We start from the raw sequence: 24,436 nt of genomic DNA, 5'->3' as shown, positions 1-24,436 counted from the left end.
GAAAGGAATCATGTGATCTATCAGCTGACTCCCTTCCATCAATCAGCTGCTCCATCAGTTGATTGGGCTGTTTGAGATCAGCTGATGTAGCTGGGATGTGAGCTGAGCTTGACATCGTGTCCTGCCTGAATTAAAGCTGTGCTCAATTTTTTTGTGTATTATATTTATTCTCAAAAACACCAAGAATACAGTCCTACACTGGACACATAATTTTCCATGTTATGTTGTCAGACACTTCTAATAACAATCTGAGCCTGTCAGTGGCAAAAACAAACACTTTTAGTGGACATGAACTAACAGTGCACAATTGCCCATAGGAGTTACAGCGCAGCCTGTTTTGGTCTCTCAAAAATTGGCCCTTTTTCAAAAAATGTTGATTCCATTAGTCACTTAAACATAAATAACATGGAAAAATAGGGTCCAGGTTGAAAAAAACCATTCAGGTTTGATGTTAGGCATGTTGTTATGATGGTTGAGGTCAGGTATAGGTGCTACAGAATGCACTTTATCAATGAGTCCCCTCACAAGCACAGAATAAACAAATGTGCATGTGTTTGTTTGTTTGTGCTGACCTGCAGTGCAGTCAGCAGGTTGCTGGTCTCTCTCAGTCGGGCCCTGGTAGCGTCCAGCTCCTCCAGCAGTTTGTCCTGTGCCTCCTTCAGGGTGGAGATCTGTCCCTCTGCTGTTCCGATGTCTTGCTCCCCCTGCCGCACCTCCTCCTGCAGCCGGACCACCTGCGGGGAAAAGAGACCGACAGACAGAGGGAGCGTTAGAGAGAATAAACTATATTCGCAGGCTCTGTTGCACTTGAGGCTGTATCTCAGTGTGGCAGCAACCTTGAAACTACATCAGCATTTTATGCTCAGCGAGGTGGAATTTCCATCAAAAATGCATTCAATAACCATTTCTGTTTCAGATTTCTAAATGAGCCTGGCCTATATACTTTTTGCTGACGTGGCAACATAGTTTTGCAATGCATCAGATATTAATTTGCCCCGACATTAAAAGCATGGCTCAACTTAGGAGAGCACAAACAGCAGCAAACACAGCGTGTAGAAAAACAGGAAAACAATGTTTTCAAAGAGGAGGGACTGGATTTAACAAACCTTTGTGAGATAAAGAATGGAGGTTCCTTGTCCCTGACATTCTTTTAAAATTCCAACAGTTTCAATACTCATGCACCAAAACTGAATATAACTTGGCCAAAATCAACCAACAGTATGGAAAGAATGTGTCACCCACAAAATTACCACTTGTATATCAATTAGTCATGCCATGTCTCCTTGAATTCATGAATAACGTACTGATTTATTGATTGATTGGGGACCACGTTTATCCATCCATCCATTTTCATCTGCTTATCCAGGGCCGGGTCACAGAGGCAGCAGACCAACCAAAGCACCCCAGACATCCCTCTCTCTAGTAACACTTTTCAGGTCCTCCTGGGGACCCGAGGTGTTCCCAGGACAGATGAGATATGTAATCCCTCCAGCATGTCCTGGGTCCACCCCTCCCACCCTGGAACACCTCTAACAGGAGGCGCCCAGGAGGCATCCTAGTCAAATGCCTGAAACACCTCAACTGACCCCTTTCGATGTGAAAGAGCAGCAGCTCTACTCCAGTCTCCTTCCAGATGTCTGAGCTCCTTACCCTATCTCTAAGGCTGAGTCCAGCCTCCCTACAGACGAAACTCATTTCAGCTGCTTGTATCGGCGGTCTCATTCTTTCGGTCACTACCCAGAACTCATGACAATAGGGCCATGTTTAACAGCTGCAAAATTATATCAAAACATCTGTTTACGAACTTTCACACAACTCGTGCAGTATCATCCAAGTCTCAATTATTTAGTTGTATGCTCAGTACTTCCCAAACACTTGCATTTTCCATTCAGTAACTCAGTATTGGAGATAAGTTTTACTTTCAGTTCAGATTTAAACAAAATGCATGTGTTTGGGAAGCACTGGGCATACGTCTTGAGGAGACTAGGATTATACTACATGAGTTGTGTGAAAGATTGTGAAGGGATGTTTCGATATAGTTTTGCTGCTGTTAAGCATGGTCCCCAATTAGCAAAAAATCAACATGTCTGCCGTTTACCATGGAGGCATGCGAGCAAATCAACATTTTCTTCACAGATTCAAGGTAACAAGGCACGACTAGCTGATTTACATGGTCATTTTGTGGGTGAGGTATTACTTTAAATAATGAATGAATAAGCAGCCAGCAACTGTATTTCGGAAAGCTGCATCCAAAAGCTAATGTCTACATAAGGTACCAAAGAGCATGAACAGGGGCATATATCTTTGCATTCTGCTGACTGAAGCAGTTAAACAGATGGCTTCATTCTAAATCACTTTTAATAATACCTTATAACTCTAAAAAATAATAACATATAATGAGAAAGCTATAAGCCATTTAGGTTTGGGATGTTAAACAGCTGTAACTCATGGGCTACGTTTGGGTTTATACAGTTTATTGTCCACATAGGTCAATTTAATGTGTCTTATAAGAACACATATAAATGGGAGCTGCACATTTGGAAGCTGCCCTCGTTTCATTTTTTTTAGCTGTAAATATGAACAGAAAATACTGTTTACTTCATCTTTCAAGTGGTAAATACTGTTTATCATTTATTTATTATTCAGGTCACACACAGTATTAAGGATTCAGACTCCAGGTTTTTCAATTTTTGGAGGTGACATTACCAACCAAGAGGTTAAGAGCAGTGAATGAGGAATTCATTATGAACAACACAAACAAAGCTTTCAATGGTATCACAAGATCTTTGCCAACAGATTGGTAAAGTTTTAAATTCAACTTTTAAGTCAACATGAACGAGGACTTCTAACAGAGTTTTTCAAAAATGGAAATATAAACATCCACAAATCAATAACAATAACAAGTAAACAAACTAAATAATACTAAAAAAAATCATTTAATGTGATCGAAAACATCACAATTAGTACTAAATCAACCTTGGATTGTTTAAAAATTAGCAGTTTTTGATGTTTAGTTAGTAAAACAGTTGTATTTCTGAGTGTATAATTGATAAGGAAGCAACTAAAGACAATTAAAATGCTTTTAAACACATAATTGTTTGTAACCTTCAAGTTATTTCAAAGCTATTACTGATCTGACATTGATGCACAATAAGTACAAATGTTAAGTTGTAGATTTCCTACCTCCTCATTGGCTGCAGTGAGTTTAGAGGTCAGCTCCTGACTCAGTTCATCCAGCTGCTGTCTGAGAATTGTCTTCTGCTCCTCCAGCGAGAGGCGCTCCCTCTCAAACTGCTGCTCCAACTCCTGTGGAAACCACCAGAAACACACATCTGTCAAAAACATGTGGGCTATAAAGGCAAATAAGCATCAACAAAGTACTTAAAGGGAACCTACTAAGAGTTTCTTAATTTTCTGTCATATATATGTAGTGTTACATTGTCAGATGTTCATACTAAGATGATTTAAATAATGATTTAAACGTATGTAAAAACAATCCTTGTGAGCAAAAACCTCAGGTTTCAGAGTGCTCTGAATACTCTGTTTCCAACGTTTTTTCTACTTCAAACACAAACTGACGTCAGCTTATGACTGATTTCATTATGCATGTTACTGTAAGTGTTAGCATGATTTAGCCTACGCTGGTACATGTAGCTACATGATAATGTCAGGAAAACCTGTAATCTTGATTGCTGATGTTGTTAATTTCTCCCCAATTTTGGATTGTATTTCTGCTGGAACATGCCTGGTTGTGTTTAGAAGCTTTTATAGGCAACTTTGTTTCCAGGAGAAAGTGTTGATTTATGCTGTCATTCCCCGACTGCAAGTACACTGCTACATGTAGCTACATGCTGACATCAGGGAAACATGAAATCTTCATTGTTGATGTTGTTCATTTCTCCCCAGTTTTGGATTGTATTCCTGCTGGAACATGTCTGGTTGTGTTTAAAAGCTTTTATTGGTGATTTTTTACAGGAGAAAGTGCCGCTTTATGCGGGCATTCGCCAGCTGCAAGTACACTGCTACATATAGCTACATGCTAACATCAGGGAAACATGTAATCTTGATTGCTGATGTTGTTCATCTCTCCCCAGTTTCGGATCACATCCCTGCTGGAACATGTCCGTTTGTGTTTAAAAGTTTTTAATGGTGATTTTCCATGATAGAAAGTGACACAAGTCTCTGATATAGTCATTCCTGGCTTTAACAATGCAGCAGAGATGCCAACAGAGGACCTGGAAATGTTGCCCAATTAAGGCAGATTGGGGTTTTTTCGGGAGGGGGGCTAAGACGGGCACTAAAACAGATCATCTCAAAAAAAAAACAAAAAAACAATGTATATAGCTGTGTTCCAGCACAGACAGTATGAGGAAATATGTCGATGTAGAAACCCAAAATACATGTATGAACCTGAAAACGAGCATTATAGGTCGAGTGGAAAATTCTCTGTGCCTGGATGAATAATTCACAAGCAGGTGAAAAAGCTCATGTCCCTGATCAGTAAGGTTGTGCATGTCTTATTGGAAGCTAAGTAACATGTCATTAGTATTCATGGTGTTTTACACCTCTGAAGACTCTCAGACATGCCACTAGCATGGCTAAAAACAGGAAGTGGATGTATCGGAGGTTAACGCTGACACACTAAAAAGATTTATTTCCAGACAGTGACTGAAAAATGGACATCAGCTCTGACAAACACAACTTCAAATCCTTCGTTTATGTGCAGTATTTCCTCAGCTGTGATGCAGATCCAGAACTTGCCTCCCTCACTCCTCTTTGTTTGACATTACAGTCACTGCATTCATCTGTGCAAAATTCTAAAAATACTTCAAACTATTTCATTGTCCTTGACGGAGAAGAGAGAGAAAGAGCTCTCGCATTGTTACAATAATAAAGCTTATTATGTCTGCTGATTAATGGGGAACGATTTCTGTTATAGCATGCAATGGTTGCTGCTTTCCAAGGACAATTAGAGCTGAGGGAAATTGCTGTAATGTCAAATGAAATTTGCCACCATTATTCATTACACAGAAGGATGGACTTTGTAATGCTGTAAAAAAAAACATTCAGTGTATTGACTGCTGTGACACAGTTTCATGAAAATGAATGGAACTTCACAGAAATTCATCTGAATGGAAGAAAGAGTGAAAAATCACAGTAATTCATGTGAAATGCTTAATACCATCTTGTATTTCACCAGCCACAGAATGGAGGAAGTTTCTACATTGGCAGGGTAATAACTGTGAGAGGAGAGTGGCGACTGACACAAATATGCATCTGTAAAACAATCTGGTGCAAAGAATCACAGATTGGCCTCAAAACAATACAGAGTTTGCAAATGTCAATCTGCTCAAACACTCACACGTCAGTCCGCTCCTGTTTTACCTACCAACCGGCTCCCCTTGGTTGCATGCAATAGTTTCACACCCTTATGCAACCCTAAAAAAAACAGGGATGGGGCCGATACCTGCCCACCTCCAGGCTATGATGAAATCCCAAGCTGCATCAAGATCTGTCCGATCTGCTGTTCGCCTGAAGCCTTCTTCTCCCACAGGTCCTCACAAAGGCTTTCCTTGAGACTGCTCCTTGCTTGTGAAGCTAATGGTGAGATGGGTTTCAGGCAAAAATCAGGATAAATGACTTCAAACTTTGTTCTATTTCTACATGTTGCGTAGTCTCCCCTAGGGATAATTACAATGCTTTGTTTTACCTGTGTGCTAACCCTTTGCTAGTGTCGATGCATTCCTTACAGTCTCTGAATTGATCCATTGATCTGGGCGACCTATTGATTCAGTAATCAACAATCCAAAATCTGCCATGCATACTGAAATAGATTTGTTTTGAAACACCCAAGGCACGTCGGTGTTACTGTCAAACAGTAGCGTCAGGCAGACAATGGTAAGCAGCCAAGAAAAAGAAAATAAGGATATTTATTCCTCTCTTGGGAAGAAATATGGGGAAATATTTTGGAGAAAAAGACTGGTCAACATAAAAACCAAATGCCATGCAAACAATGTTGTTACAGGATGGACCTGGCACCTCACTCCATTAAGTCATTGCTCTCTCTACAGCAATATTACTGTAGCTGCTCTGTTTCAACAATGTTGCACCGAAACACGTGCATGGCGGCTGAAATTCATCTGTGTTGTTTTGTCGGGAGATGCAGTGACTTAAACAAACAGTAAGTAAAAGTATAAATAATACATGTAATTTGTTGAGTCTGCTAATGACTAAGCTAATTTATGCATTGTAAAAGTGCTGAATTAAAAAAAAAAGCAAAAAACGACTGTTTTGTCTACGAACCTTAACAGTTATTATTGAGCTGAATTTTATGCTTTTGCAAAATATTCTTGTTGTTCAGCCATGCTTTATGTGTTGGTGGAGTCAATCTGAAGTAAACTTTTCTTCACTTAACCAGTTACAATTATTAACAATTACCTTTGTGTTTTTTTTTTTGTTTGTTTGTTTTGTTTTGTTTTGTTTTTTTGTTGTTTAAGGCCAATAGTAAAAGAGAAATGAGTGGCTATATCCAACTGTGTTAAATGGGCATATGATATAATCTCATTTTGATCACAGCACCTGGATTAAATAGATTTTGTGTTGTGGCAGACTTTGTGATATTGGCAAATATTGTAACATTAAGTTTTGTGTATGGAGTTGAAACTAGTGATTTAAACCCCCAGTACCTTTAAGCTTCTATCCACCAACTGACTGTAAGTCCAGTGTTTACTCTCCTTTCACCTCTGTCTCTTTAGCGTGCTAAATGCTAGCTGCTTATGTTGCTTGTCTGCTGTTTGGTGCTGGGCAAGTAGCATCCTGCTGGATTATCAGAATTTTATTGTTGTTGTTGTTGAAAACAGCTGTTACTGGAAACAGCTCTAATCTAAGGCTAATTTATGCCATGTAAAATACCATAGACTTTTGCTAATAATGTTAGCATGTTGTATTTGTTGCGCCTGTGTTTAGTATAAAACAGTGTTGTTTTGTCTGTGAACCTTGTGAGCTGTAACAGAGCTGAATTTTGTAATGTTACCTTTGGTAAATGTTGCTGTTGTCTATCGCGTCATAAGAGAAGAGGAAAAGGCTAATTTATACAATATAAAATGCTAAAGGCTTGTGCTAAAAACATTAGCATGTTGTATTTGTAGGGAAAATGTGCTTTGTCTGTGAATGCTGCGAGTTATAGTGAAGCTGATTTGTGTACTTGTGTTTGAAATTGTCTCTATTAAAGGGCCATTGTGTAAAATGGGTTGAAAACAGTGACATCAGTGGTCAAATTCTAAATTGCAGGGCTCTCTCGCTCACCCATCCCATCGGGTAAATGACGGTGGCCTCGTAGGACAAGCCATGTGCACGAGTTTTTCAGGAGTAGGTCTATCTAGCGACGAGGTGAATGTTTATTTAGAAATCTAAGCCATGTTACAATATTGTAATGAATCCCTCACGAGCAGGAGACCAGAGGAGCATTCGGGAAAAGGCCAGTTTATTTGAGCACTCCAGAAACTCCGGTAACACTCCACTCCGTCCCAAACTCTGACTCTTCTAGCGTAACAGACACACTTCATAACTTTACACACATACACGTTTACCATACTGGGTGGGGACCCCCCTCCCCTCTCTGCTCCACCAACCTCCAGCCCGCACACTGACTGACAGCGTAGCCTGTAAACAGTGCTCAGCTGTTTATTTAGCCTAGCAATATCTCCGGACTATAGTAGCTGCAATGGACAACTTCGAACGCGATTTTGAAGAGTTTCTTGTAGCAGACACAGATCCAGAGCCATACCTGTTTGAGCCGGAGCATACAGATGAGGAACTCCATGTGTTTGATGCTGAGCGGGCGAGAAGAGAGGCTGAATGCACAGAATGGGATTCAGTGCTACTGCTACCATTGTTGGGGAGATATATCATCAGGAGGAAAAGCGCCACAGAGAGTGCATCACAAGGAATGAAGTTGCGTCTTCGTTTCCTCGTAGATGACGGTTCGGGTTCATTCTCTCCTGTTGCGTGGTAAGTGTGGTCCATTCGCAAACTTTATAACTAAAAAAACTTTTCACTACTCTCTATCAACGAACTACTAACACTCTTTGCTGTTTCTTCCTCCTTCTTCCTTCCTTCCGCTGTCTTCGTTGGTTCATTTATACACGCGAAACACGTTCTCTGGCTGGCTGGATTGTCCACTCGGTCTGCCGTACATACATGGCGCAAGATGGTGACCTCTCTAAACCAAGGCCCTTGCTATATTATATATATAAAAGCATAATTATAAGGCTACGAAAACCAAACGAATTTTATTTTATAGCGATTATACACTTGTATAAACATATCAATGGGTAGAATATTCAGATTCAGATTGACAATAAACCATGCCAAATATTACACACTGGCCCTTTAAGCCATGTTTAATGTGTGTTTTGAATCAACTAAACATTACAGCACTTCACAGAAACCCCACTGCCGACTAGTGTTTTGGAGGTGTAACTGCAGAGTGACACTGACACACCACCTCACAATGGCATAGGCTCTGCATATAGCTGATGCACAAGTATAAATCCAGCTTAATGAATGCAGAGAGACTCAACCAAAACTGTGAAATAGTGGGCCATAAAACCAAAACAATGAGCTGAAGGATGCTGCGATGCTTCGTAGAGCTAATGGGAACTGTAGAGCTGTGTGGCCATCTGTGTGGGTTTGTCTCTACAGGCATCCCCTTCCATTTACACTTAGTCATTTGATCCATTGTTAATATAAAAATATTTATTAGTGCAGTTTTAAACACTTTGTCCTGCACTTTTATCAGTATATAAAGTACTTTAAATAAGTTGGGAAGTATGACAGAGCTATTTAAATGAAAAGCTGTACTCTAGATTTAGTGGAAACTAGACAAGCCAATCATTTTTGTTACGGTCAGCTAATGACAGGGATAATATTGCTACCAAATGTCTTCATCATAAATACTGAGGTACAGCAGCTTAAATTCCTCTGCCATCTTTCACAAGATTTCCTGCTAGTGTTCATTCTGGAAGACAGAGAAGGTGACCTTGCAGGTGAAGTTCTTAACTACAGTGAGACCCTGACACTGTATTACTGCAGCTGTACTTCATTTCAATGCCCCACATCAAGATAACCCAAAATCCTAACCATGAAATATAATCATTCAATCACAAAATGGATCAATGAATACATCAATTTTTTTCTCAATATGTGAAAAACTGAAGTTGTAGAAATCTTTATTGATATGCAAGGTGAGTCCGTCTGATGAAATCGAGGACATGATAGATGGAATCTTCCGGCCGTTGGTCGACTTAGACACAGACAGAGTTAGATGGGGAGGAATCTAATATGACACATCAGGATTCCTGTCATACCTTGCCGCTCGATATAGAGGGGCGAGACCGAGGTACTGCAGACCTGTTCATTTAAATTCCAAACCTGGCCTTCTCACAGACAACTCTCATTATAATTTAAAGCGATAACAGAATAGAGGTGATGAAAGAAAAGATGATTAACTAGACGTGATGAAACTTGGATCAGACAAAAGAATCAAATGATGAGAAATGAAGGGATGAAGAGGCATTTCTCTTCATCTGTCTGCCCCCGTGATTTTGCAGAAAAGTTTAAAAATAGAGCAGCGGTGAGCAAATGAGGAGTGAATGAATGCTGCCTCCTCCCTGTCGCTCGTTCAATCTGGACATTTCTGCACTAGCACCAGCAGGATAATCATGACCAGGAGTGAACAATGGAAAATTATATCAGTGGGAGGGAATATGAGGCCATGAAAATCACACAGGGCCAGAGAGCCTGCATATGGAATGCATATCTAATAACTAAGGAAATGCATAACGCTCTTCTCTTAATGTAGCTGTCAGCTCTGATCGGGTCTACTGTGGAATATCATTTAAAACACGTCCTCATTATGCAACTTTGATGCAAGAGAATATTTGATCACTTGCTTCCACATGGCCGTGTGTGACTGGAATAAAGGACCCTGTGGAGATTAGGCATCATCACGAGGCTATTTCAGGCTGGTGGAGCTGCATGCCTCGGCTGCAGTCAAATTAGCGGTTTGGAACAGCTAGACCTAAGGCTCATTAAACGAGTCCCAGGGCCCGGTTTGTAATCCTCCGGGGGCAATTTCACTGTCTCACACCAGATACAAAAGCTGTCATGATACTGGAAATTTGGGTATTCGGTACTATTTGAACACCGAGCACAAGAGGGAACACGAGTATGATTTGTGCCAAGCTGCAGTCAGATTGGTTTATTTGCTTGTTTAAATTGGTGTGAGCTGTTTCGTTGAAGCCAGTGAGGTCAGTGGAAGTAGACCCTTAAATTAAACTTTATATGTTGTGAGGGTGAAGTCATTAATATCCACCATCAATCCCATATCATCTTGTATAGATATCTGAAAGATGTTGCAGTGGTTAACATTGTCGCCTCACAACAACAGGGTTCCTGGTTCGAACCCAGGGTGGAGGGTTTGAACCCTGAGGAACATGTGTCAGTGTGGGTTTTCTCCAGGTACTCCAGCTTTCTCCCACAGTCCAAAGACATGCAGGTTAATTGGTGACTCTGTACAGTAGGTGTGAATGTGAGTGTGAATGGGTCTGTCTTGGATCTAACAAGCTTTTTGACATATTAGTTGTATGTTATAGTGTGTATATAGCATAGAATATCAAGAGGTGATGGACTACTCTGAAATGTAACTTTTGGATCATCAGGGCAAAATTCATTTAACATTTGCCTTGTCTCCTTGACTTGTGAATACATTGGCTTGAATCAGTAGAAAGTTGGATTGATTCAATGGAACACAAATCAATGCCATGGGCTGATATTAAGATGGAAGACACGTCTCCACTTCCAGCCAAAATATCCATGGGCACTGCCATCTTGTGCTGGTGACATCAGTTGGAGCCAGAGTCAGCACAGTGGTGATCAGGTATGGAGCTGCTGTAACTTCAGCCCCTTTTACACTGCCAGATTTGCCGTGAATGTTGGGCCGTTTTGCCAGCAAGCTGCGAACGTTTATACACACAGAGCCGGATTGGTGAGTTGATCCGAGGTGCCCAATTTTTGCGCCTCGTAGGGTAGACGTATTGGCGGAACCCTTTCAGTTTAAACAGACCGAGGCGGCCTTCCGCAACGGGAGGGGCTATTGGAGACTTGTGGGAGGAGCTGTTGATGACGCCGAACGTGCGACCCACTGGCGGTGAATAAACAGGAAACAGCTGATAGCAGGAATTAGCGAGCAGCTAGTAGCAAGAGGGAAACGCAAACCTGACAGACACTGTAAAGATGAGCAACTGGGGAGACAAGGAATTGTGCGCCCTCCTTGTCCTCGCAAACAAAGAGGCCATTAACCGTCAGATGACGGGGACGGTGAAGGATGGGCCGACTTACGAGAGAATCGCCGAAGGACTGCCCAGCCGTGGCTTCCCTCCCACGTTACTGTTTACGTCACACACTGAGCTACATGTTTTGTTACTTGCTCACGCCCCCCATTGCCCAGAAAAAGGCGCATTCTGTATAAACAAAAGTAGGTAGGTGGCATTTTGCCGCACTCCCTGATTTTGTTTTTATACTGCCTATGCTGAAAAAAGACTGATTGGGCTTTCCTGCAAATTTGCACAACTCTTATCTAAAAAGGGCTTTGGTCCACCTGCCGAACTCAATCGCGAGTCAATCACAGCTGTTATCACGCCCTCTTTTTACAGCATCAAATAACTAATTAAAACCAAACTCATCAGGAAGATCTTTGACTTTTTATTTTGGCTCATATCCCTTCTGCTAATAAAGAGAAGGTAGGATTTTGACCTACACTGCAGCCAGCCACCAGGAAGCAGCCAGGGAGCAATCAAGATGTTTTGGCTTCACTTTTGGGGAGCTGTCATGTCGTCCATCTTTCTATACAGTCTATGAGTAACGAAACAAAAAATAACAATAATCCAGCACTAAAGTACAACAAACTGAACCCCAGCCTTAAAAATGACCACAGAGTTGAACCAACACCTCTCTGACACTATGCCAAAACGGCAGATTATGTTACTGGAACATGCACTACAATGTAAAATTGTCCCTATTGTGGTATCTCCAGAGGCAGCCGTGTGCATTTTCAGGATTTGTCTCTTTTTGAAATTTAGATTTCTAGGTTGTCTGGTTCATGTCACAAAAAAGGTTAAAATGTTCAAGATCACAGGAATATTAATAACACAAATTATCTGTTTTCTTTGAAGTACCTTCAAGAGAAATTCACAATAGCTAACACACCAGCTTTTGCTGAGGAAGGAGATAAAAAAAAACTCTCTGCTTCCCAAAGAAACTCTCATGTTCCTCCCAAGGAGTAAAAATATATTCCATAGAATATGCAGTAGACAAGCAGTGTAAAAGCGCCATCTAAGAAGTGGGTGTACACTGTATGTATGAGCTTAAACCCTGTTAGGGTCGCCACACACTGTGCTAAGTAAGTAGCAGTGAAATATTTATGCTGCAAGTTTTAGACACACACATACACACACACATACACACACACACACACACACACACACACACACACACACACACACACACACACATACGCACGTACCAGTTGGCTGCAAGACTCACATCCCTCAGCCAAAGCTCACATCAATCTCTTTCACTGTCCCATCATTTTGTCCTAATTTTGATTACTTTACTCACTTTATACTCTCCACTTGCAGTTTTATGTGCAGTAAATGTCATCAGCGAACAAGCACCATCATGAATTTAAATCTAAGGGTCCTGCACTCTTTTCAGTGGCAAAACTCCTACACTTTTTCAAAACTTTAATTCCCTGATTTTGGTGCTTAACATAATTAAGTCACATAGTCATTTTGCCTTCAATAGCATTGATATAAAAGCCTAAGTCATCATTTAAAGCAAGAAATATCAGAATATATAAAGTATAAAGTTTAATTTCTGGCCCTTTTTTTAATCAAAATTTTCACATTTCTAAGCTCTAAAAAATGAATGGATGCTTTTATTGTGAATTTCCACACTTCCTAACATGTGTAGGTAGCGTGTCAGTCTAATTAGTACCTTATTGTTTCCTGCACAACAGCACGCTAAAGCAGCTCTGTGCCTTTGTGTGTAGTAGCACCCTAAAAAAAGCACACTGGAGCGTCTTATCACCTGTGTGAGTCATCAGGCGGGCTGCATATCGTGTCCGCATGTGGCTCCCAGCAACTGCCACATCTCCAAACTTTGTTTTCATTAGAATTTATGTCTATTTGTCTTTTTTGAATCTCTTTTGTAACATTATATTACCGTCAATAGCTCCTCCGGGTTACTCACATTTCAACCAGCCCAGGTTATGTGAGCTCAGAGGTGTTGCAGATGACATTTAGGAGTGATAAATATAAATGTGCTCCCACGTCAGTAGGCTGCATTTCCTCCTTTGCCATGCTCTAACTCACTGTAGCTCCTTCTGATGTATTTTAGTCCATTCAAAGCCTAAACAAACAGGCTTTTTGCAGGTATCTGAGCTGCTGTCACTTACGTGTGATGCTGTAGTAATTCTACGCTTCAATATCAGTGTGCGCTCTTTTATATCACCCCTGTGTTGAGATTACAAATCCCAAACCTCATTCATTGCAGTCACACCTTTGGAAATTGCTGCTGGTTTTGCTCCTGTTCACATGATATCAAAGGATGCAGGCAAGTGTGATTATAGGCATCAGCTTCACTGACTCATTTTTCCTGCACTGAAGAGCTGATCAATATTTTTCAAAGTAACAGCTTTTAGATGTTTTTCTTCTGCTATATTTGCAGTAAAGGTAAAAGAAAAAGAAAAAGAAGCTTAAAGCCCTGCTTTGGTTTTAATGAGTACACTCTGATCTTGAAAAATGCAGGCTAGCTGGATAAAGTTGGAAGGCAAATACACTACAAAATAAGTTCTTGGTTCCACATGATGTCTCCTATAAAAATTGCTACAACCCGAGGGTCCTTTTAAATGTAATAGATCCTGTCGTCCAGTCATTAAATCCAAACATTCCCTGAAAAATGGTCTCTTGCTTTGTGTTGAAACTGTCTCCTTTTCTAGTTCAGCTGAATACAAAATCATCATCTTTTCAAGTGTGTATCACAGCTATCAGATTTCTGATGGAGTTTGTATTTAAAACACAGTTTAACCTCTCTTTAGGAAGCCATGCCCAGCTCCTATCACCCTTATGTTTACAGCAAATAACGTCTAAGAGACATGAGAGATGTTGTCTACAGTAGATAAGCAGTACTGTCGCTAATGATGTTTATCTATATTTTTTCAACCACTCTTAGCTGATATCATGTGCCATTTTGCTCATAATCATTACTAGAATCTAGCCTTTACTAACAGATATACCATGCAGGATTTTGCCATGCAGAGAACATGCCCCCCCCATTAATATTTAGGACAAGTGTATTCTTCCCCCTCAATGAAAACATTCTATTTTGATGAAATTTAAGACATTTTTACCTCAAACTGAAGCAGAAAAGGCACAAAATTGCGCAGAAAAAATGATCAAAATGCAGGAAATGGATTGGTAGATTATTGTTATTTCCTGAGGGAGGACTCAAATCCCTAGTTTAATGTCTTCCTGCCAATTTTTGCAACAAAACCTACACCCTTGCTTTCAATCATCACTTAAAGGAGTAGTTCCCCGCTGGAGAGATAGTGTTGTCATTAAACTAGGGTATCCCTGTGGTAAAAAAGGCACAAATAATTTTGAAATTGGCGCTAAACGACCAGAGAAAACACAACATGTAAGTATGATGCCAAATGTATGTGAACCTTGAACTAATAACTAAGGAATAATCTGAACCCTGTGGCCGGACCAGTTGGGAACCATCGATCTAACATGTTTCTAAAAACATTTGAGGCGAGAAATAGGCAGCTCAGTAACAGAATCTTGGTTTATATTTTAACAACACTGCTTAGTTTTAGGGGCGGCACAGTGGTGTGGTGATTAGCACTGTCGCCTCACAGCAAGAGGGTTCCTGGTTCGATCCCGGGTGGGGGAGCTCTTCCGTGCGGAGTTTGTATGTTCTCCTGTGTCAGTGTGGGTTTTCTCTGGGTACTCCAGCTTCCTCCCACAGTCCAAAGACATGCAGGTTAACTGGTGACTCTAAATTGCCTGTAGGTGTGAATGTGAGTGTGAATGGTTGTTTGTCTCTATGTGTCAGCCCTGTGATAGTCTGGTGACCTGTCCAGGTGGTACCCTGCCTCTCGCCCAATGTCAGCTGGGGTAGGCTCCAGCCCCCCAGGCAACCCTTAGGAGGATAAGTGGTTAGAAGATGGATGGATGGATGGATGCTTAGTTTTACTGTTTAATCTCAGTTTTTTCAACCTCTGTTTCCACCATGCAGGAAACTTTATGGCGCCCACTTCCTGTTCACAGACTCTCACTAGCACAGCTAAACAGTGCACTAAAATATGTTTCTAAAAATGTTTTAGGTGAGAAAGAGGCAGTAATGCCATTGGTTTATATTTGGTTGGCATTGTCTAGTTCTGACTTTTGAGTTTGGGAGTTTAAGAGGTAGAGAGAAAGAGGAGGGCACGTCTGTTACTTGATCCTCTTTTATACTCTTTGTTTCAGTGGTGGCTGTATCAGAGGCAGGCAATATGAAAATGCTTAAGTACAGCCTGTAGTTTGAGTGACAGCCAGCGAAACGGACACATTTTGTGTTATTGGAAGGAGTTGTGCAAGGAGTGGAACATGGAGATGTAGGTACTGCTGCGTTGGAGGGAAGTTTACCACAGCTCATTTACACAATACCCACACTGTCAAGATACAAAGCAGATTGAAACTCGGCCAAGTACCCTTTTATGACCCACTAGAAGTGTGTGGCAGTGTATGATTCTGCAGAGACTCTGCTCTCTGCCTGTATTTTCTTCTTACTATCTGTGTTCAGCACATTAATGGGCGTGTACTCACACAGCATGAAGGTGAGATAAGGGCTTTATGAAAAGGTAGCGACCAGGTGACTGACCATAAGCTGAAAAAGAAACTCGCATACAGTGCCCTCCAAAAGTATTGGAACAGTGAGTCCAATTCGTTTACTTTTGTTGTAGACTGAAAATATTTGGGTTTGACATCAAAAGATGAATATGAGACAAGAGATCAACATTTCAGCTTTTACTTCCAGGTATTTACATCTGGATCTGATACACAACTTAGAAGATAGCATTATTTGTAATGGAACACAAAATTTTTAGGTGAGCAAAAGTATTGGAACATATAAACTTAAAATAGATTAAAGTGAATGAGACTTAATATTTACTTGCAAATCCTTTGCTTTCAATAACTGCATCAAGCCTGTGACCCATTGACATCACCAAACTTTTGCATTCTTCTTTTGTGATGCTTTTCCAGGCTTTCACCGCAGCCTCTCTCAGTTGTTGTTTGTTTTGGGGGGTTACTCCCTTCAGTCTCCTCTTCAGCAGGTAAAATGCATGCTCTATTGGGTTTAAGTCTGGAGACTGACTTGGCCAGTCTAAAACCTTCCACTTCTTGCCCCTGATGAACTCCTTTGTTGTTTTGGCAGTGTGTTTTGGGTCGTTATCTTGCTGCATGATGAAGGATCTCCCAATCAGTTTGGTTGCATCTTTTTTTAAATTAGCAGACAAAATGTTTCTGTAGACTTCTGAGTTCATTTTGCTGCCGCCATCATGTGTTACATCATCGATGAAGATGAAAGAGCCCGTCCCAGAAGAAGCCATGCAAGCCCAAGCCATGACATTACCTCCACCGTGTTTCACAGATGAGCTTGTATGTTTGGGATCATGAGCAGATCCTTTCTTTCTCCAAACTTTCGCCTTTCCGTCATTTTGGAAAAAGTTAATCTTTGTCTCATCAGTCCATAAAACTTTTTCCCAGAATTTTTGAGGCTCATCTCTGTACCTTTTGGCAAATTCCAGCCTGGCCTTCCTATTCTTCTTGCTAATGAGTGGTTTGCATCTTCTGGTGTAGCCTCTGTACTTTTGTTCATGAAGTCTTCTGCGAACAGTAGATTGTGATACCTTCATTCCTGCCCTCTGGAGGTTGTTGCTGATGTCACTAACAGTTGTTTTAGGGTCTTTCTTTACAGCTCTCACAATGTTTCTGTCATCAACTGCTGATGTTTTCCTTGGTCTACCTGTTCGACGTCTGTTGCTTAGTACACCAGTGGTTTCTTTCTTCTTCAGGACATTCCAAATGGTTGTACTGGCTATGGCCAATGTTTGAATGGCTCTGATTGATTGTCCATCTTCTCTCAGATTCACAATTGCTTCTTTTTCACCCATAGACAGCTCTCTGGTTTTCATGTTGGTTCCACCTCTAAATGCAGTCTGCACAGGCAAAATCTATCATACCCAATCTGAAACTGAGCTCAGACATTCAGTGCTATTTATTGTTTGAATAATCAATGTAATTGGGAGACATCTGGGCAACAAAACACACCTGTCAGTGACATGTTCCAATACTTTTGCTCTCATGAAAAATGGGTGGGTACAAACAAAAGGTGCTATCTTCTAAGTTGTGTATCAGATCCAGATGTAAATACCTGGAAATAAAAGCTGAAATGTTGATCTCTTGTCCCATATTCATCTTTTGATGTCAAACCCAAATATTTTCAGTCTACAACAAAAATAAAGGAATTGGCCTCACTGTTCCAATACTTTTGGAGGGCACTGTATCTAGCCAATCAAGAGTGAAACTGGGATTGGCTTTTACTTTCACTTTTGCTGGTGAGCATTAGGGATGGGTCACGATTTTCGAATTTTCGAATAGTTGTTTTATTTTGAAAAATCGATTTTTTAATGCAACTATTACTATTCGCCGTCTTATTTCCCCCCCTTTATTTGACATACAATTCAGCTCCTAACCGCACGAGGGCAGTATAGGATTGCTACAGCGGTGTGAGATGGGCTACCAGCTAGTTTGATGCTCTTCTACAAACAGGAGAAACATGCAGAGACTACTACAGTCATGAAAAAGTTCCGTGTAGAACGACTTCGACAAAATAAACGAAAATGAGGTGCAGTGCAAACTCTGTGAGGCAAAGCTTGTGTATCACAAGTCTACAACAAGTAGGCACAATCATTTGAGAGCGAGGCACGCAGGAGGCGGCGAGGGACCGTACGGCCGGGCTCAGCGGCGCGACACGTCTGCAGTGCGAGTCCCGTAGCAGCTCGCCCCCCTGTTAATCAATTACAGTGGCTCCACCGGCAACCCCCGTCTGTCGCATGACAACTTTCTATTTTACGCAGCTCTTCTATTTTTGTCGCGCTACGCTCCCCTACGCGACCCTCCAGCAGATAAAAACTACATGAAATAGTGTGCTAAACGAGCACAATGTGTTTTTAAATGAATAAACCATTATCAGAGGTGATATGTGATTTTTTCATGCTTTACCCAATTTTTTAATTAATTTAATTTAATTTAATTTAATTTTAATTTACCCATGTTTATCTGTGACATTGTGTAAATGTCTGTGGCGGACATTTGAAAGCGAGTAGATGACAAACAGTACAGTAAACTTGTAGATAACTCAAATATATGTAATAACTTAGGTGGAAAATGCTTTAACATTTCATGCAGCCTACATGCAGCCTCTTGGCTCAGCAAACGGTAAACAACCCCGCTGGCTTCTCTACGTGTCGCTTCTGTACGCAGTCAGTGGAGCCCAAATGAATACGCCGTGACGCTACGCTGATGTGACGCTTTGCAGCCGGTGGAGCCCAGCCGTAATGATGAATGGATCTCTGTGTGCGTGGCTCCGGGGGGGAGGGGGGGTTTATTCAAAAAATCGTTGAATAGTTGCCATGAGCATGTTCACAAACAGTAACCAACAATCCTGCAAAGTATACCTTTAATTAGAGACAGAGACATCAGTGTTTGTTCTCACTTTCTTCGCATTTATTAACTTTTACAGTCATGGCTACAAACTGAGAACTTTTCTGTTTTTTTTTAGGGAGTGAGAAAAAGTAATCTGAGGTGTTTGAGTGAACAATAACATAAGGACATTATCTGCATTTCAGTACACAAACTATTTCCCTCGATAACTTTATTCATATGAAGACAGAAAAGCTTCTGGAACAATATTTCGACCTTTGTGAGACGCTACAATTTTACAATTCAGAGTCTCAAAGCAAACAGAGCTAGTATTGTCATTTCAGCTCTTGTAACAGATGGTACAGTCAGTGAACAATGTGGAATCAGCTCAGAGGTTAGAGAGGCAGGCCTGTGACTGGTTACCCGTTGAAATCCCTCAACCAGCTTGCAGAGTGTCTGCTGGGAAGTAAATGAGCACTGCTGTTTCGTTTCTGAACGACTTAATGAGCAGCAAACAGCAAACAGTAGAGGACTGTGGTTACACCATAGTTTAAGCGTGGGTACCAATGCCACTGTAAAGATCAATATACCTACACGCACAATGTGGCTGTGGTCGAAACATATGTAGGCACCACAAGATGTCTGTCATTTGTAATCACCACTCATTCATTAACAAATACTGTGTAACATCAACAGATTGAAGTGGTGTGACAGGTCCAAATCTATTGGCAAGCGACAAACCCAGAATAGAGAGACACTGACAGAGCTGACAGCTTGTATTTTCACTGAGTCATTCCTGAATATCATACTGTTCAGTTTTATATTAGTTAATAATATCAGCTCCATTTCATAATTTACAGATTCGCAGTTGACGAGCGGTGGATTCTGAGCAACAGGAATAGTGGACATTGTGAAATTATAAAGGTGTTTATCAATCCAGTAGTAGAAAAAGCAATCCTTGATGATAAGCTGCACGACTCAATATTTTTATACCAACAATGGATCAAATCCAGTGTTGGGCAGTAACACATTACCAGTAATGCTACAGTAATAACATTACTTTTTCCACCTGTTGCTGCAGGTAGTCCAACTAAAACTTTTTTCCACTGGATAAAAATGGATACAGCATAGTATTGCGATATTCTGTGTGGCGATATTGTATCAATATGTGGAAACTAAGTATCTATTTTTTTATTATACAAATTATTTATATTTCAAGTACAAAAGAATCTCTTGGTAGCCCACTAAAATAAAAACATTATTTGCTTTTTAAGACCAGTAAAGACATTTTGCTGCAGTGACAATGATTGAATTGAGATGAATGGACTGAAAACTTTATCTTATTAGATAAAACAGATGCTGACAAAGTTTTCCATCAGGGACATTAAAGAAAGGCAGTAAATCTTCATATATTACGATGTGAGTTATCACGAAACTCTTAAAGTCTCAATAATATTGTATTATGACTTCACTATCATAATAATATTGTATTGTGGGGGCTCTGGTAAATCAAACCCCAAGTATTCATTTGCCTGTAATTTGCAACCTCACTGCTAAATGCAGCCAAATCCTAAACCCTGCTCCTCTAACATAAAATGTGGAAGAAATAACAATAAAATGTACTTAAAGTTTCAAGAGTACAAATACAGAGATGTTGAGAATGTTGTAGGTGGTTGAGGTCAAGCTAACAGTAACCACTCTATATCTTACTATATAATGATGAAAACTCTGTGTGTGTGTCTGTGTGTGTGTCTGGTCCACGTATTTTTCTCCTCACTGTCTTGGTCAATCCATGTGAAATTTGGCACAGTGGTAGAGGGTCATGGGAGGATGCGAATGAAGCAATATTACATCAACTGGCCAAAGGGGGGCGCTATAGCAACCGATTGAAATTGCAAACTTTGAATGGGCATATCTCATGCCCCGTATGTCGTAGAGACATGAAACTTTGCACACAGATGCCTCTCCTCATGAGGAACAAATTTGCATCAAGAACCCATAACTTGCGGTTATATACTGTAGATTTTCTGCCATTTTGAAGTTTTTGAAAAATGCTTAAAATCAATCTCTTCCTAGGAAGTTTGACCGATCTGCATGAAACTCAGTGAACATAATCTAGGGACCAATATCTAAAGTTCCCTCTTGGCAAAAGTTGGAAAACTTACTAAAACTGAGCTTCTATAAGGCAATGAATATTGTAGAGGGCGTGGCTCATCACATAAAGGTGTATCTCAAGGGTTTCACCGATCACCACGCAACTTTGTAGGCATATGACCACACATAATCTGAGGGGACCCCTCCATTATTGACCCCATCAAACAAAATGGGGGCGCTAGAGAGCTAATTTCTTATCTTGGCCTAACCGCCACATCAGTTTTTACTAAACTTGGTAGATATGTAGAACAGGACGCCTCAAGGTGACTGGAGAAATTTAACTCTGATTGGCAACTGGGTGGCGCTATAACAACAGAAAAATGCTTAAAAATGGCTAAAATGCAACCCATCACTGTGGCTCTCCCTGTGGCCTAATGTTGGGTTTTTTTCTAATTTTTGGTATGACTAAGTCATGGTATGGTATGCTATACATAATCATGGAAACTGTCACTGTGTCATTCTGTCAGTCAGTCGGTCAGTCATTCTACCAGTGTGCCCCGCTTTTAAGTCCATACAACATATAAACACTTTAACTATCTGCCTTTCAACATGCTACCTCAACTACTAATATACAGTTTTAGCCCACTAACTATCCCACTATTGGCAATGGTACTACTGTACTTTCAATAAAGCAATCGTACTATCAAATTCACAAAAACTCTGTCTGAATACATTGCTCTTCTTAATGAGTTCAGTTGACTATTTAAACTGCAATGTCCTATAACCTGTATCCCAAACACATACCATGTGAAACTGTACGTGGGCAACTATGCACTCAATGGGTATGGACTAGTATTGTTTATTATTTAAATCTTTACCAAAACAAGAAGGGCGCCACAAATAAATGAGTGTATGGGAAACCTTGATGTTTTATGGGTAGATGTCCTGATCTTCTGCAATTCTGTAAGCTGCAAAGTAACCAGTGAATACAAAATGAAGTGCTGCAGTACTGTAAATATTCCCTCTCAACTGCAGCAGAGTAAAGATGCACAATTTAACCAACAATGTACTTTGTTACTTTCTACCTCTAGTCTCCATAAAGAGAGTAATACTTCTTTCACCCTGGGGAAAACAAGCTTCACAAGGACACCATCTTTATGGCTTTAGACGAGCCCCGAGCTTGATGATGCAGGATCAATTAAAACATACAGCTGTTCGTTTTCCTCGGGCTTGAGCAATAAACACTGATTAAACAAAGACGCAGCAATCTGAAAATGAATCTTGTGGATTTTTGTTTTCGTGCCCAGCGAGCTCACCATGTGATCCCCCTTCTGTTGGACGTATTATTATCTAGTAGTCTACCATGAGTTCTTTTGTTTTCTTTTTGTTTTCTCTGTTTTTCATCAAAGCAGGAACACATTTATGACTGTATGTGTGTCACGTTTCAGGCTGAGGTGTGGTTTATAATCAGCAGCTGTGTTTAGGACACTGCCCTGTATATCAGTCTAACCTTGGAGTCCATGTGTGTGTGTTTGTGCGTACTCACAGCCAGCATGCGGTTCTTGTCCTTCTCGGCGTTGTTGAGAGCGTTCTCGAGGGTCACTCTGTGTTTCTTGGCGACTTCTTCCAGAGCCCGAGCCTGGCCGTCCTTCATCTGGCTAGCCTCCTCTTCGGCTCGAGCTCGCATATTGTTCATCTCCTTCTCGTGGGACAACTTCTCCTCACGCAGGGTCTGACAGAGACAGGACATAAATATGCATGCACACACACGTTTAAAAAATATGCTTAGATGTCAGTGTTATGATATATGGTACACAGAGAGAGCGCGGGCTGACATTCATCCCATATGCTGTATTTTTCAGCCATATTGTCAGTGTGTACTGAGTGACAGCCAAGGTGTCAATCCTGCATCCTGTCTGTCTGTATCTGAAATGTTGTCACCAAAGTCATATTTGTTATTCCTGAAGCACCAAAACCCAACAAACTTAAAACAAAATATTTTGTACCAGCCTCCATGTAGGAGGGGGGTTACTGATTGAGGAGCTATGGAGCCTAGAATCAGTCTGCCACATAACCTAACTGTCATTCTGATTCTAGATGGAGTCTTAACGCAAGTTGGTGTTTGTCAGACGTTGTTTTTAGCATCTGGAGTGACAGATGCAATGAGTTAGTTACTGCCTGTCAACCTGAAAAGAATGGCACTTGAAATTCCTGATTTTTTTTTTTAAACAATAGGCTTTTTTACATATAGATTGTGCTATAGACCCTTCTTCAGACCGCATTTGCATTTCTACGCAGAACTAAATAACAGCTGCATCAAGCTGCTCCAGTGTGTGATTTTAGACAGCAGGCCGGCATCGCGGAGGCATCGGCTTCTAGTGTGACATATAACAGATGGATTAGCAGTGCTTTCTAAATAATAATAATGGCATAATATGGCAATAATAATCATTCGCTGTCTCTGTTATATGGTGGCTGATCCCATCCACTGCTCAGAGGGTAATGAGCTCTCAGACCTCATTGTTTTTCCAATTTGCGGACCTTTTCTTCATCTTTAAGTTAGCTGCTAACTGATATCAGCTGCTTTTTAAATCTTCTGCGGTGAGTCGCACGTACAGTACAGGCCAAAAGTTTGGACACACCTTCTCATTCAATGCGTTTTCTTTATTTTCATGACTATTTACATTGTAGATTCTCACTGAAGGCATCAAAACTATGAATGAACACATGTGGAGTTATGTACTTAACAAAAAAAGGTGAAATAACTGAAAACATGTTTTATATTCTAGTTTCTTCAAAATAGCCACCCTTTGCTCTGATTACTGCTTTGCACACTCTTGGCATTCTCTCCATGAGCTTCAAGAGGTAGTCACCTGAAATGGTTTCCACTTCACAGGTGTGCCTTATCAGGGTTAATTAGTGGAATTTCTTGCTTTATCAATGGGGTTGGGACCATCAGTTGTGTTGTGCAGAAGTCAGGTTAATACACAGCCGACAGCCCTATTGGACAACTGTTAAATTCATATTATGGCAAGAACCAATCAGCTAACTAAAGAAAAACGAGTGGCCATCATTACTTTAAGAAATGAAGGTCAGTCAGTCTGGAAAATTGCAAAAACTTTAAATGTGTCCCCAAGTGGAGTCACAAAAACCATCAAGCGCTACAACGAAACTGGCACACATGAGGACCGACCCAGGAAAGGAAGACCAAGAGTCACCTCTGCTTCTGAGGATAAGTTCATCCGAGTCACCAGCCTCAGAAATCGCAAGTTAACAGCAGCTCAGATCAGAGACCAGATGAATGCCACACAGAGTTCTAGCAGCAGACCCATCTCTAGAACAACTGTTAAGAGGATACTGCGCGAATCAGGCCTTCATGGTCAAATAGCTGCTAGGAAACCACTGCTAAGGAGAGGCAACAAGCAGAAGAGATTTGTTTGGGCCAAGAAACACAAGGAATGGACATTAGACCAGTGGAAATCTGTGCTTTGGTCTGATGAGTCCAAATTTGAGATCTTTGGTTCCAACCGCCG

At 40.8% G+C, this 24,436-nt stretch overlaps 1 protein-coding gene across 2 annotated transcripts in view; it reads right to left on the bottom strand.

Annotated features, from left to right (window-relative positions):
- The window catches only part of fam184ab (family with sequence similarity 184 member Ab), a 230,106-nt gene that overhangs the window by 86,204 nt on the left and 119,466 nt on the right, over positions 1-24,436 (bottom strand). For both annotated transcript variants that reach the window (XM_049589644.1, XM_049589645.1), the window contains exons 9-11: positions 22,450-22,635; positions 3,184-3,306; positions 573-734 (exon numbers count right to left, since the gene is read on the bottom strand). In XM_049589644.1, coding sequence (XP_049445601.1) covers positions 573-734; positions 3,184-3,306; positions 22,450-22,635 — 471 coding nt within the window. The remainder of the gene's footprint in view (positions 1-572; positions 735-3,183; positions 3,307-22,449; positions 22,636-24,436) is intronic.

This window comes from Epinephelus fuscoguttatus, linkage group LG11, assembly GCF_011397635.1.
Source record: "Epinephelus fuscoguttatus linkage group LG11, E.fuscoguttatus.final_Chr_v1".
NCBI lineage: Eukaryota > Metazoa > Chordata > Actinopteri > Perciformes > Serranidae > Epinephelus > Epinephelus fuscoguttatus.
Note: the sequence above shows the minus strand (reverse complement) of the source record. Positions and strands in the feature narration are given on the sequence as shown.